Source organism: Colletotrichum orchidophilum, assembly GCF_001831195.1.
Source record: "Colletotrichum orchidophilum strain IMI 309357 chromosome Unknown Scaffold_95.1, whole genome shotgun sequence".
NCBI lineage: Eukaryota > Fungi > Ascomycota > Sordariomycetes > Glomerellales > Glomerellaceae > Colletotrichum > Colletotrichum orchidophilum.
Window position 1 is genome coordinate 24,515 of NW_019173051.1, and position 14,010 is coordinate 38,524.

The following is a 14,010-nucleotide window of genomic DNA, read 5'->3' on the forward strand; positions in this document are numbered from 1 at the left end:
GCTGCGTGTCTGGAACAGGGTCCTCCTTTGAGATGGACTCATCCTCTCCCCGTCTTCCTCAGCTCGTCTCGACCTAGAGCGAGAATCATTTCCTATCTCTGTACGGATACAGCCTCCAGAATTGCCCGTGAGAGGAAATGCGCCTGGGAAACTGGGCTGAGTTGTCCCACAACCGCGTCCGCTTCCGCATGCAAATCGCCTACGCATTGAAACCCGAACAAAGTACCTGCATCACATTACATCAACCTACCTTGCCTACCACCACTACCTCACGCTAGGTACTCACGAAACCCAGGTAGCTCCAACTATCTTACCTAACTTTCTGTCCGGATTCGTCGGGCAAATCTCGAGCTGCTACTACTTCCCCTCAAAACCCCAGCGGGACCTTTCTCACAAATGGTCCTTCCACCCAACACCACGCCCAATCCCGACCCTATCGCCATCTTCCTCCCCGCCATGTCTTCGGCCGCTGCTGAATCAACCTCATCTGAGGTACCGGGCCCGGGTCCGGCGCCCCCGGCCGCGACCCCTCTCCCCGTTCACCTAAAGTCACCGGATCAGCATGCACCAGTCCCCGCCGCCGATCACCCTCGTCCCGTCCCGGACTTCGACCTTCCCAAGCTCCGTCTCGAGATCCGCGACCTGAACGACTCGGCTGCAATCCACTTCCTTTCCGCCGTGAACGCCAGCATCGCCCTGTCAACCGCCGTCCGATCTGTTCTCACCCTTCTCTACGAGTCACCTTCCTGCCACAACACCCACGTCCCGCCCACCCGCTCCGTCACACTGATCCTCCGTCACATGGGCGGCGTCGCCTATACCACAGGTTCCGACCTCGATGACGATCATAAGGAAATCCACTTCTCCTTGTCCTATATTGCGGGGATCCCCGCCGAGCGCCGCACCGACGAGATCATGGGCGTGCTCACCCACGAGATGGTACACTGTTTCCAGTACAATGCCCACGGCACCTGTCCCGGCGGGTTGATTGAGGGTATTGCCGACTGGGTCCGTCTCAATGCGCACCTGAGCCCACCCCACTGGAAACGTGACGCAAGCGGAAACTGGGACGGCGGCTACCAGCACACGGGCTACTTCCTCGACTACCTCGAGGGGCGCTTCGGCAAGGGCACCGTGAGAAGGATCAACGAGAAGCTCCGCACCCAGCGCTACACGGAGAAGGAATTTTGGACGGAGATGTTGGGCAGGCCAGTCGAGCAATTATGGAAAGATTACGGGGACAAGATGAAGGAGGAGGAGACTGTGATAGTCAACAAGGACGACATTTCTGACGATGACGTAAGATTGGGGAGGATCAGAGCTGCCGATGAGGTTTTACAGTGAGGAGATGATCTAACACCATACGTAGATACCTTGCAAGTCATATTTGGAGGGAGGAGTGTTGTTATTTCGGTTGCCACGGACACGACGCGGTGTGAAGGTTACTCTGAACGTAGTCTATCAGCAAGACCTTGATCACGGGGAAATGCATCTAGAAACGGAAGTTTCAAGTTCAAACCATTTGCCAAACCGCCCAATATCTATGAGTACCCCGGTTCCCAGTCCTGTTGAACCTTTTGCGCCTTTCCTTTGTCATTTCCGTCGCCTTCCTTGCTTGAGCGAGTCGCCTAAGTCGATCACAGTATACCAAAACATATTTAAGAAAGAACCGCTCATGCGTGGACACGGGCCTGCGCAGTTTGGCTACGAGTCTCGCTCTCACTGACAACGCTTCCAACCTCGGACCAGCTTGCAGGGGTCATCATACCCTCGCTCTCGCTCAGGACATCGTAGTAACGGCTGTTATCACCAGCTCTAGATGAAGCGGCATCGTTGGCGACGTCCTCGCCGGAGCCAGCGAGGGATGCAGAATCGGTAGGGGTGAGCTCGCCTTCGCTAACGAGCTCAGGCTCGGACATGGGTACGGGAGGCGACATGGGAAGCGGTGAGTAAAAGTTGGAGGGGCTGGACCCTTGTGCCCAGGCTTGGATGGAGGCATAGGCTTCTTCGCGATTTTCTTGGCCAGCAGTCATGTACTCGTCGGCGCCGAGCTCGCGGTCGAGCGTCGTGGATTTTTCGGACTGAGATAAAGTCTCGGAGACGTCGACCAGAGGGGGCATTTGGGCATTGGTGGCGGCGATGTCTCGGGGGCGCTCGTCGGCGTCGCGGGTGGTGGCGCTGTAAATGTCTGACACGGCCTCTTCGTGGCCGGGGGACATGTGGGCGGGCTCCTCCATCACTGACAAATCTTCCTGGACGATCTGGTGCTCGTCGGTGAATGGGTTTGCGTAGAGCGAGGCGTTGAGGCCGCGGACACCCTTGGGACGGCGTCGGACAAGTCCCTCGTCATGGTAGGTATTTGCGCCCGTATTGAAAACGAAAGATCCCTTCTCGCCACTCTTATCCTCGTGCAAGAAGTCGTCGAAGGACCTGCCCCGCGTTGGGCCGGGTGGCGGTAGCTCCCGCGAGTCGGATTCTTCGGCTTCAATTCTCTCCTTTTCCTTCTTGGCCAAGGCCACTGCATTCCAGTACAAGATCTCCTCGCGTTGCCGGCGGCGGGTCTCATCATCGGCGTCGACCCCTCCTCGGGACTCTAGAAAACCCTGGGCGTCCTCGGGTCGGTTGAACACGGGCGGACGGTCGCCCGGCTCGAAGCCCTCGCCCAACGAGTGCAAGGCCATGGCGATGCGTCTCCGAACATCGTTGGCATACCTCTGAAGTTCGGGCGATTCGTAAATGGCGATGGCAGCTGCAACAGCAACAGAAACAGCTATAATGCCGGCTGAAGCCAGGGCACCGTTGTTAACACCAGGCATCGTGAAGCGTCGAGGCAGATTAGGTTATAGGTGACGGACGAGAAGGCGAGAACGGTTAGGCAAGAGGGACACAGATTGCTTGCGACTTGCGAGGAGAGGAAACGAAAACCAAATAACAACCCGGGGAGCAAAACTGTCAAGCTCTAAATTGGCCACGCGCCCGAACAAGTCAGGATTGCGTGGTCGTGGAGGCCATTTGCCACAGGCCTGACCACCTCAGGCAAACAACGTGATTCGCAAGAGCGCTGACGCGGGGTAGCGTAGGAAGGCCAGAAAGAAGAGCGAAAGAGCAGAACAGCAGATCGTCGGGCAGTGTTTGGGGGGAATTGGGGACGTGGGTGGTACATGGAAGCGATAGGCGGCGACAGGGGGATGGTTGTACAAATGAATGTCACTCACCTTTGGCGGCAATTGGCACAGGCATTTCGAGCAACCTCTGATCAACGGGCCAAACACGCTTCAAAAAAGGAGGAAGAATCAGAGGTTGTAGATGGGAAAGGTGAATGCGAGGCGAGCGTGGCGAGATAGTTGAGGGAAGTGCAAGGTACGGAGTAAGGTAAAGTAAGTTTGTGAAGGGAAGGGAAGGGGAAGATGGTGTAAGTGGAAGGGTACGGTGTAGGTATTGCGGCAGGCTGTCGGCTTAGATACTCTCCTACTTTATCCGTACCTTACGGTACTTTGTACGGACGTACCTGGCCTTGGGTATTCACCGGCGGTACGAATACTCTTGGTGATTGCGTATCCCTCACTCGATACCTTAGTAGGCATGCTGCAGAGGTCACCTTACCTTGGGTTGGGTGGACGGGAGGCCTTGAAGTATTAGGTAGGTACCTCGACGAATGCTCTCGGTGCCCCCGTACCGCAACTCGAGCAGCCCGGATACCTCTGCTACCCCCGCGAAGGGGGATCCAGGACTGCCGCGAAGGGGAAGCCAGGAACGTCCAGCCAATAGTGCGCTGTTGCTGGACCAGACTTGGCGGGGGATCCCTGGACATGACTGCGTAGGGGGCGTCCGAATGGCTTAGCACCGATAAGATGATGACTTGGGTTGACTTTGTAGGCCTCGTGGTCCGCCTCGCCGCGAGATAGGCATGGACACTATAGTCCGAGTCCGCGGTGCGGTCAAACGTTCAACGAGTCACCCACGACTGCCAGAGGGGGAGGACGCTTGCGCGTGTTTGATGGGCCTTAGTTTAGTTCAGTTCAGGGGGTGGGCGGGGTGGTACGCCGCATGGCAATGCAGGCACCCACTCCCGTCGCTTGAGGGACCTTGTGCGTTGCTTGCCACCGTACGGCTCATCACCTTTGCGCGAGCCCCCAGCTGTGCCCAGCTGGAGGAAGCATGGCGTCCATCTCCTAGCCAAGCTGGAGAAGAAGACCCCAGGTTGCGGCTTCCTTCCGTCGGCGATGCGAGACTGCCATCCGCGGCGCGAGCATCCAACTAGTACTTGACGAGCGACGAGCAGGATTATCAAGCCTAGTCGAGGGTTCTCTATGGTCAAGAACGAGACGCAAAGTCCGCCCGCGTGACTCGCTAACGCATGGTCAGTGTGCAAGCAACGTCGTCACGATAGCATGCTCCGATACGCCATACAATGCTTTTCTGTGCAGAACGTTGAGTAGAAACCATCGATGGATTTTATTGAAGAGTAATTCTCCTTCCGTCAGGCCGCAATTGGCGTTCCGGAGCTATAGGGACATCCTCCGCCGAGTAAGACGGAAAGATGGATTCTGATTCAGTATCTAGGTGCCTAGGTAATCAGGTACTCTGCAGTGTGCTTGCTCCCGCAATGTTGGTTCACGCAGCCGCCCACCGGCCCATGTCACCACAGCCGGACAAAGAGGACCCATATTACCGGACTGCTTCGGCTCCGGTAATTATTCAGCCCCGCTCCGGCCCTGCTCCGGCCTTTCCGATTTCAGTTCATCCTCGTCCGCGGAGCATGTACAGCGTTGAATCAAGGGCATAAGACTTGGCAAGTCCACATCCGCATTCTCTGAATCAACTATGTACGGAGGTACGACCTAGTCGCCCAGCCTGTCATTCATCAGCGCCAATCTGCTTCCTTAGCTGTGATCTACTACTTGGGGAAACATGGGAGACGTTGCATGCTTCGGATGACGGGTTTGGCGGCTGATTATTATGGCGGAAGACACGCAGGGTTTTTCCCACGAGGGTTTCGATGTACACTGCTCGTTGGCTTTACTTTGTTTTCTCGTTTCTCTAAACGGCAAGCCTTCGATCGTCAGGGTATGGTTGGTAGCAAGACGAACCTCTGGGTGATTCCTTCACTCAGGCTTAAAACCGCCTTATGGAATTTTCTACTCAAACCATTGCGATTCCCTCATTAATCCAGTCGAGAGGTGTCCATTTTTTTTGGCCTCCGGATGTGTGAGTACTATTGTAATAAGGCGACGCGTCAGAGATCACAGACTTTAACTCTCATTCAGCTTGCGTAGGGTGTGCTGTCGAAGACTACATCTCAGCTACACAAGACGAATTTTTCAAGTCTCCATAATCGATAACGTTGAGTATTTACACTAGAGTAACCAAGCAAGTAAGCCAGCAAATCTCACTGGCTGCAAGGCTCTTGGCTACTGAGTCCACGCCCGAGACTAAGAAATGCGCGGCGGCAAATAGGTACTTGAACCTCTCACAGAGCCTGGGTAGCATTCCACCTGCAAGTTTTTAATATGTTAGATTCCAAGACGACACGCAATCGCCACTACATAAGAAAGATAGGAAGTCGATGCTGTCCCATAGGTTTATGGTGACCTCTGGGACTATCTAAGAAGCTCTCTCTGGGCGGTTCTGCTCCCCTGTAAAACAAATACATAATGGCGACTTGATTGTGTAATGTTAAAAACTTAATATTTAATCATGATATTCTGGTCTGCGAGAAGGCGAGGAGAAACAAAAAGTAGTGGACATTCCTGTCCACGACCTCTTGCAACATCGGGATGACTTCCTCTATCGGACTGGAAGTCACTTTCATGGCGTTTTTTAGCATTGACTGCTGAAACGAACAGTTAAAGTCGCGACAGCTTCGGATAAAAATATTAAACGAGGCGTCGTAGGGCAATTTATCACTCGGAGTGGCGAGCGGCACTGATGTCTGCGACGGATCAGGGTCAAACCTCGGGGTGCCTAGTATACCTCAGCTATATACTCAGCCAAGCTCTGCCCCAGGCTATTTTGAGATGGAAAGAACTACTCTAGAATGTTGTGCATTGGAATGAGACCAACATGAGCTGAGAGGTAACGTGACATGCGGCAGTGTAATACAGAAGTACAAAATCAAGATGATGCGAATATATGAAAGCTTTTCGAGTGTTTGCAAGCAGTCAGGATGCATTGCGAGCAGCCCTTATTCTCGTTGGCATGTGTGAGACGAAATATTCGCCATGGCTAGAATACAGGTTGTCGTATCGAACTATTGCTTTGCTGCACTCATCAACATAAGGGCTAACCTACATCCCAACTTAGACCAAACACTTCTCGTCGTCTTGAGTTAATGGTTGCGCTGTTATTGGAAGGTCTGCTGTATTAAGTTAAGCTTGCCTGGATATTGTTTACCTTCCCTCTTGTGCATGAACAGTTGGAACAAATTGCATCAAAATCCGACCGCGAGAGTTGAGAGATTTCTAACGATTCAAACCTAATCGAATACGTCATCTTGGGTTTGCAATCGAAAGCTTCCATCATCTAAGCTAGTGATCCTCGCCAGCCTCAGTGGGATACGCCACTGAAGCGATCTGTCACACATTGTACCTCCCTCCGGAGTCGATGTGCTGCGGAATCTTCTCGCGTGGGTACAAGGATGTAGAATCGGATCGGCTGTGCGTCTCTGAGGCTAAGCAACTCGTTCACATGGCACTGTGCACTTGGCATCCAACGACTGACATCCCTTGGCATCCGACCTGATGGGTAGAGTCGAACACTGCTGGGAGTGAAAGCCAAGGAGCCATAAAAGCGTCATCTTGGCTAGTCCTTCGCACCACGGGCCTTTCAAGCGGCCGGGTAAATAACTTCGGTGGAAGGAGAGGAACGTGTGAAGGCCGTTCACAGTCGACGCCCTGCTTGGGACAAACCCAAATGTCGGCGATCAAGCAAGACCGACCCCGACACCGGAATTGGATGGCCGCCATTTTGCCGCTCAAAGGTATCCACTAGCCTTCGGAACCGACTCGGTGCTCTTCGAAGATGTAAAGTACTAGAGGGCGAGCAGTGGATTCTCTCAAAATCGCGAGCTCGCCGTACAGACGATGAGCTAATGTAGGACACATGTACAGCATGGTTGCCCGGACTTGAACGGCTCTGGCAGGCTCGAGACCAGCAGCACCCGTCATGGAAAGCTTATAGCACTATCAACCAGCGTCGTGAGGTAGCTATTGTGGTGGTATTTTCTGATATACTGCCAATCACAATAGACAGCCACTCACTGCGATGGGTCTAGCAGGCGAGTGTCAGAGTACACTCTGGACGAGGAAGCCGCCAGACCACCATTGTCTGCATCAAAGTCCGCCAGACAAATTCCACAGATGCGACGTGGTTTTACCCTCTCAACAGGGTCATGCGTTGTATGTAGTGATGAAGCGCCGTTGTTCCGTGGTCGGGTCGGGATTCGCCCTCGCTCACCTTTGTCTACGGATGTGCCGGATGTTAGGCCACCCGCGGGTAAGGAAGGGGTCCTTTTGATGGGCTCGACGGATATGGTCAGCAAATGATGTACGCAATATACGATTGAGAGAGAAAAAGTCTTTGTCCAGCTAATTCCTGAACAAATAAATAGGCCCAGATAAAATGTCAGCGATCCTCTAGCAGACGCCAATTCTCGAAACTCCGAGCAGACCCTGCTTCGCCCTTCGACCCAATGGAGACCGGGGCCTTTCAGACCTATGCTTTGAGCACCCAAGACACACGGATTCCGCGGGTTAATGGGCAGCTGCTCCCGAGTATGGTGCTGTGGAGTTCAATGCTTGCCGTCAGCTCCGACTCGGGACCGATGCTGGTCCTGTTGGTGTTCTGCTTCCTCCGTTTGTCGCGCTCTTGTAACGACATGATTGCGCCGTTTAAACAGACAATTGGCTTTATCATCCTCTCCTGACGCTGGATGTGGCCCCGCCCTGTTCGAATTTTTGCCCCTGCTGACCAACTCCTCAACTGAGGAAGCTTGTGAGCCTTCTAGTGGGAACTGCTGATCGTGGAAGCAGACGACGAGCTGGTCTGTGACTCCGTAGAGTTGGTTCTGGTCGCCTTCGTGCGCTCGCTGGGGAATCGTTTCAGTGCAAATGTCAGGCTTCACAGACGGGGAGGGTCACTCACTAAGTAGAACGGTCCTGGAGGTGGCACTCATACTTGGCACTGCCGGTCTTGAACTGGAAACGGATGCCCTTGTTCTCTAGTACTGACTGGAGGTGACCCTTCTGGGCATCGGCGGAAGGCATTGTGAGCTGGGGGGAGAGGTTGCTCAGGGGTTGTGATTTGAATGCGGTTTTTGCTAGAGAGCTATGAAGGCTTCAGACGATTGACTGAAGGCGGCAGAGGTGGACAGAGCAAATGGTTTGAACAGGAACATCGGATGCAGAATGAAGGGAATGCCAGCGTCAATATATAGAGCAAAGGGTCCGCAACGCTTACCTAGACGGCTGCCGACTTATCCAGCGTTATTGGCCACACGCTTAGACTCGCGACAGACATGCGCGGAAGAAAAGGCCCCAGCACCGACGAACCTTGGATTCGGGGATGAGGACTTTACACACAGGAACGGTGCCGGTGCTCACTCCACAGCGGTCCACTGCGTAGGCACGGAGGGTAAGGAGAGCCGATGAGCGATATTCTATCGACTATGAGTTGGGACTGGTATTGGCCGCAGACAAAAAGCCGGACAGCGAGATGGTATTCATGCGTCCATTTTACCTACATGTGAACTTGCTACCCCACATTGCCTAGTCTACGGATTACTCGGTCACAGCGTTTTCCCATGCTCATCTCCATAGGTACTAGGAACCAACAACATAGGGTCTCCGTCATGAAAGCAGCCAGTCCGGAATGGCTTCCCTAGCCCCCGTGCCGCGCGACACTCGGTACGTATGTTTGGGTTGCAGGAGTCATTTGAGACTGATACTTTAACAAACAAAATCCTGCGTTTCTCAAGGCTAGCTTCCGTAACGTACCAATACGTACCGAATGATAGATACTCTTTCTGACGGAAGATATACCCCGTCGAAGCATACTTCTTGGAGCGACCAGCAATTACCTGCCCCTCGAATTCCGTGATAGCCCTACCATCGCTTAGCTTCAGCCTTTCTCTCTGTATCGAAAAATGGTAGTGCATGCTTTCCTTCCCGAATTCTGCAATATCTTGGCATGAAGCATCGGTAGGCTTGAGCTGGCATCCCTTACTTAACCCTCGTAGCTTCTCTCGACTACAATACCCGAAGTCCTTAGCTTAAGGTCGCCTCTAACCCAAGTACAATAGTCGATTACAAAGCATCACCCTCCAGGTGTACGTTTCCCTTCCTTCTAAGCGCCACAAAGTACGCCTCTTTTGAGTCCTGCAACTGCGTCAGCATCATCCAGCCTACGATGCGGCTCTCTATCCATACACTGCGAGATGACTCTGGCTTCTCTCGAAAGACCTTGGCAAACAACGTTTTCAACTTCTTTTCAAACTCTTTATCCTCAGAACCCTGGTAAAATTTGCAGACAAAATGCCCACCGTTCCTGAGCGTGTCGTTGGCGAACTGTAGTGCCGCTCCGCAGAGATCCTTGCGCCGCGCCTTAGTAACTTCATCGGTGGTAGGGAAGGGTAGAATACGTACCATGCTTCCGGCGTGGTCTCGGAAGGCCATGCCGCTCGTATTCATCATCCTGTGATAGGGATTACTAAGACTGTTCACGCCGAATCCACTGGTCTGGTCCCAAGGTGCTGACATATCACTCAACACAATCTAGTCTTTGGATCAGTCTGACATGTCCAACACATCACGACGCAGGTGATGAGTGGAGGATGATGGGAAAGACTTACATCCACCAACCGACCCTTCTTGGCCTCCACTCCATCATTGGCGACACTTGTAGTCTCGGACGCTGCCCTCTCCATGTCGATGTAGCTCGGTTTTTCCTCAATAACTATAGCCTCACCATCTTTAGACGAGCTTTCTGCTTCGTTCTCTTGCTCATCCTCTTCCTCTGCCTGCGGCGAGGTCTTCTTGCGGTGCCTGGCTCGTGAGAGGTAATCTTTCACCATACCCTGGACATCGGGCGAAAGGAAGTTGCCTTGGATCGTCGAGACACCCTTGGGCGGCTGCGCGGGTATGATGTCAATTCCCAGGATCTGGCCATTGGGCTTTGTGCGTTCGACGGCGACCTATTTGGTCTTGTTATACGTCCTGTTTTTCCTCCGCGTTTTCCGCTCCTTGCCGATTACTTTGTCAAAATTGACGTACCTGTGACCAACTTCCTGGAGCATACCCCTTTGTCGCTTTCTCAGCCTCATTGCATCCATGCCTCTCGACTGAGACGCCAGTCACTCTTCCAAAAACTCACCAGATCTACTACCGTCTGTCCTTTGCGAAATATTTTGTACTTGGCGTCCATCTTCCATCCCGTGTTATCCTTCTATGCCCTAATAAAAATTCCGTCCAAGATTTGGTGGTCACATACCTCTAGAAGCTTGAACGCAGCCCGGCTTTTGAGTCCCTGCACCTTGGCCTCGCGGGCAAACATGTCTTTGCCCTGCCTCATCTTCCACCGCGAGTTGGAAGAAGACGCCCGCATCTGGAGAGCCTCATGAAAGCTTCTTTGACATTGCGTGCATGTCGGAAATTTGCGGAAAGAGGGTTGGTGTCTTGTCACGTTCCACAGAGAACGAAGTGCTGCTTCTGACATTGTAGGGGTGGGATGTGACGATGGGGATTGGGATGGAGTTGAGCGCCTTTGCAATCAGTACTTGGCTGGCGTTTCAAGACTTCGATTCAAGCCAATCATAGATGGCTGCCGTTTGAGGAATTAAAGTCGTTGTGTTGCTCGATACTCATGAAATGGAAGCTGAGAGGTAAAAGGGAAGCTTCTGCAAATAAAGATGAGCTGAGGAACTTGATTGGCCCAAGCTTCTCGGATGTGTGACCAGGGGCAAGGAGCTTTAAGGTGACCCAAGTAAGGTAAGCCGCAGCTTCGCCTCTGCTCAACTGCCCAACATCTCGTCGTGCACAACTCGAAGCAATCGAACCGCTTCATTTCACGGGCATTTGAAGATAGTGTTGACAGGCGCTCACAAAGTTGGCAGAAAGGCAGCCCTTTAGGGCCTTTTCATTGGATATATGCAACCGTATCTGTACACAGACCTAACCTAACCCTCCCTGAACGCAGAAACAACCCCAAAACGCCGCCGATGCATTGCCACTTTTGACGCCTCCCATTGAGCTGGAAACACAAGCTGCAGCATTATACGCTCGAAATGACAATAGTTCAGGGCCAAATCACGCAAGGAAGCTAGCACCAACCCCTCTTCTGTCCTTCTTGAGCGGCGAGAATGACTTCTTGCCAAAAGCACCAGCGTTGCGCACCATACTAAGGTGCGTCTTGCCGAGAGCTCGGCCAGCACCCATGCCAGCCTTACCAGGCCGCTTGGCAGCAGCGGGAGGCACCTCGCCGTCGTCATCATCAAAGAGAGTTGCCGTTTCACCGCCCAGCTTGCGCTTCTTCTTCTTGACTTCCTGTTCGCCGCCCATGACAGCGGTCACCGCAGGGGCGGTGGCCTTCTTGCTGGCAGCGGTAGTCTTTGCAGGAGCCGCATTCTCTGGATCGTCCGTGTTAGACTCCTCTGGCACCTGTTCAAGAGAAGCAATTGACGCAACGTGAGGTTTGTTGACCGCAACTGAGGCCACTTGCACGGGCATGTTGGGTGATGTTTCCGTCAGAGCCTTCTTGGGCCGACCCCGGGACTTCTTCGTCTCCCCATCGCTCTTGGGTTTCGACTTTGCTTTTGCAATCTTGGTGAGAGCCGATTTAGCCGCAGATTCTTCAAGCTCTTCAACCTCCTCTAGTTGTTCCGGCGCATTCTCATCCTCGATCTCGGCCTCGGTGCCAGCTTCGATGTGGACTTCCTGAGAATGAGACTGGTGGGACAGAGGAATATAGCTGACTTCAGCTTCGTTCTGCTCCTCATCTTCTTCGGCGACTGCATCCTCAACATTGAGTGTCTTGGATTTGGCCAAGAAAGGAGTAATGGAGAACAACGACTTCTCGCCTAAAATCGTCTGCTCAAGGCCCTTCTTCTTAGCAGGGCGCCGGCCGCGAGTGATATCATCTGGTGTGCCGATGCTCATGTCGTTTATGGTGATCTCCTCAACTCTTCGCTTCTTGCCGGGTTGCGCCTTTCCGCCTCCTGCGCGCGCAGTAAGCTGTGCACTCGGTATAGCTGCCGGTCGAGCGACCAATTCCGCACGGACGGCCTTCAACTCTTCCTGAGCGTTGCGCAACTTGGACTTGACCGTGTCTAGGCGCTGTTCGAGCATCTCGTTCAGTGCTTGGGCCTCGGACAGAGCAATCTCATGCTCCTTCCGTACCTTTTCTCGCTCCCGCTTCTCAGCCGAAAACATCTTCTCCGTCTCTTGCATCTTCTGGGTCAGCTCCCGCTCCGCCTTTTTGTTCTCTTGTCCAACCTTTGCAGCCGAAACAGCAGCCTCCAGCTCTTCCCGTAGCTGGCCCTTTTCACGCTTTTCAGCTGTCAGCTTCTTCTCGGCTTCCTTGAGTCTACGCCGTAACTCGTCCTCGGCCGATCTGTCGCCCTCCGCTTGTGCCGTCTGATGTTCCCGTGCTCGTTTCTCGGCTGCCAGCTCTATTTCAGCCATATTCAGCTGACGCTCTAATTGCAATTTTTCCGCGATGACGTTTTGCTGATGGGCGACTTGTGATCGTAGGTGTTCCAATTCAGGTTTCATGGCGTTCACCTCCCGAGATAGAGCAAGCTTCTCTGCAAGCACTTTCGTAGAATCTTGAGACAGGCTATTGAGGGATTCGAGTTCGGCCTGACACGTTCGAAGTTAGGATAATTCGTCGGGCGCGGCCGGATCGGCGTTCACACCAACCTTGATGTGACCAAACTCCCTCTTCTGAGCCTTTAGCTGATTCTCTTGATCGCGATTTGTCGCCTTGAGAGATTCCAGGTCACTGCGTGTCTGGTCGAGCGTTTCGGACAGCTGGCTGACTTGCGTTTCCTTTTCCGCAAGCTGCTCGCGTAAAGTCACATTCTCGTCAAGGAGGACTTGTTTGGTGACCTTTTGTCTTCGCGTGTCTTCCTCTTTGACAATGAGCTGTGCTTTGTGGATGTGCTGCTGGTGTTTCATCTCGAGCTCGTGAGCCGCGGCGGCTCGCTGTATAGATAATTAGATAGGGATCATGATAGTCTGGTCGACTGCTGAACTTGCCTCCTCCGAGTCCATGTTCCTAGTTTTGCAAGGCATAGTGGCAGTCTTGTGCAGTTGCTTCTGCGCTGGAAGCGCGTCGACGCGTTGGGTTGAGAGGCCCCTAAAGAGGTGTGATTCTTCCCAAAGCCAAGGAATTATAGTTCCCAAGTCGTTCTTGGCCAGAAAGCGCGACAATATGGATGCCCGCACGTATGTCGATCGTGGTTCGCGATGTCGATGCTGAAATGGTGGTGTGTTTGGGCTGACTTTGAAATGGAGTACCAATTGGCGAGGTAAACATGGTTCCCAAACCGGTTAGCCAATCGACGCCGTGGCCCCCGCTCCAGGCAGACTGTCTCCACAGCTCTCGACTTCTGGTCTCCCTTCTGACGCAGTGACGGCAAACGGCTCAGGGGTGACGCAGGGAGAAGCAGCCCGACGTTCTCCCGTCCAGGACAAAACAATATCCGACACCGGCTGCTGCTAGGTGCCCGCCTTCCATGTTAGACCGGTAGACCCCAGCCTACCTGACTAACCTAGGTACCTTAACTTACCAGGTATACGTACCTTCTTCAGCCAAGGTCGGAAAGCTACGTACACAAGCGTGCGACTCGACCCACCTCACTGTGGATTGTTTGCCGCTGTTGAGAGCTGTCCAGTTCGAGCTGCTGAATTTCCGTGTGAGGCATCTCGACAACACTACATTACTTGCGGCGCACACCAATTCATTACGCACGCCCGACTTCAGTACCACCCGAAACGGCCAATTGGCCACAAAACC

The 14,010-nt window shown here is 53.4% G+C and overlaps 6 protein-coding genes across 6 annotated transcripts; 1 reads left to right on the forward strand and 5 right to left on the reverse strand.

Annotated features, from left to right (window-relative positions):
- Window positions 1-396: 396 nt before the first annotated feature.
- CORC01_09990 (plant Basic Secretory protein) lies at window positions 397-1,344 on the forward strand (the record flags this gene model as incomplete). Its single annotated transcript, XM_022621619.1, has 1 exon — window positions 397-1,344. The coding sequence occupies one exon, from the start codon at window positions 397-399 to the stop codon at window positions 1,342-1,344; it is 948 nt and encodes a 315-aa protein (XP_022471843.1).
- A 329-nt stretch (window positions 1,345-1,673) lies between these two features.
- Window positions 1,674-2,816, reverse strand: CORC01_09991 (uncharacterized protein; the record flags this gene model as incomplete). Its single annotated transcript, XM_022621620.1, has 1 exon — window positions 1,674-2,816. One exon carries the CDS (start codon window positions 2,814-2,816, stop codon window positions 1,674-1,676), a length of 1,143 nt encoding a protein of 380 aa, XP_022471844.1.
- A 4,170-nt stretch (window positions 2,817-6,986) lies between these two features.
- On the reverse strand, window positions 6,987-7,878 carry CORC01_09992 (uncharacterized protein; the record flags this gene model as incomplete). Its single annotated transcript, XM_022621621.1, has 4 exons — window positions 6,987-7,181; window positions 7,260-7,269; window positions 7,456-7,519; window positions 7,740-7,878. The coding sequence occupies 4 exons, from the start codon at window positions 7,876-7,878 to the stop codon at window positions 6,987-6,989; spliced, it is 408 nt and encodes a 135-aa protein (XP_022471845.1).
- A 123-nt stretch (window positions 7,879-8,001) lies between these two features.
- Window positions 8,002-8,264, reverse strand: CORC01_09993 (uncharacterized protein; the record flags this gene model as incomplete). Its single annotated transcript, XM_022621622.1, has 2 exons — window positions 8,002-8,086; window positions 8,143-8,264. The coding sequence occupies 2 exons, from the start codon at window positions 8,262-8,264 to the stop codon at window positions 8,002-8,004; spliced, it is 207 nt and encodes a 68-aa protein (XP_022471846.1).
- A 1,038-nt stretch (window positions 8,265-9,302) lies between these two features.
- CORC01_09994 (FtsJ-like methyltransferase) lies at window positions 9,303-10,599 on the reverse strand (the record flags this gene model as incomplete). Its single annotated transcript, XM_022621623.1, has 3 exons — window positions 9,303-9,770; window positions 9,848-10,189; window positions 10,486-10,599. The coding sequence occupies 3 exons, from the start codon at window positions 10,597-10,599 to the stop codon at window positions 9,303-9,305; spliced, it is 924 nt and encodes a 307-aa protein (XP_022471847.1).
- A 701-nt stretch (window positions 10,600-11,300) lies between these two features.
- Window positions 11,301-13,169, reverse strand: CORC01_09995 (uncharacterized protein; the record flags this gene model as incomplete). Its single annotated transcript, XM_022621624.1, has 2 exons — window positions 11,301-12,851; window positions 12,912-13,169. The coding sequence occupies 2 exons, from the start codon at window positions 13,167-13,169 to the stop codon at window positions 11,301-11,303; spliced, it is 1,809 nt and encodes a 602-aa protein (XP_022471848.1).
- Window positions 13,170-14,010: the final 841 nt, after the last annotated feature.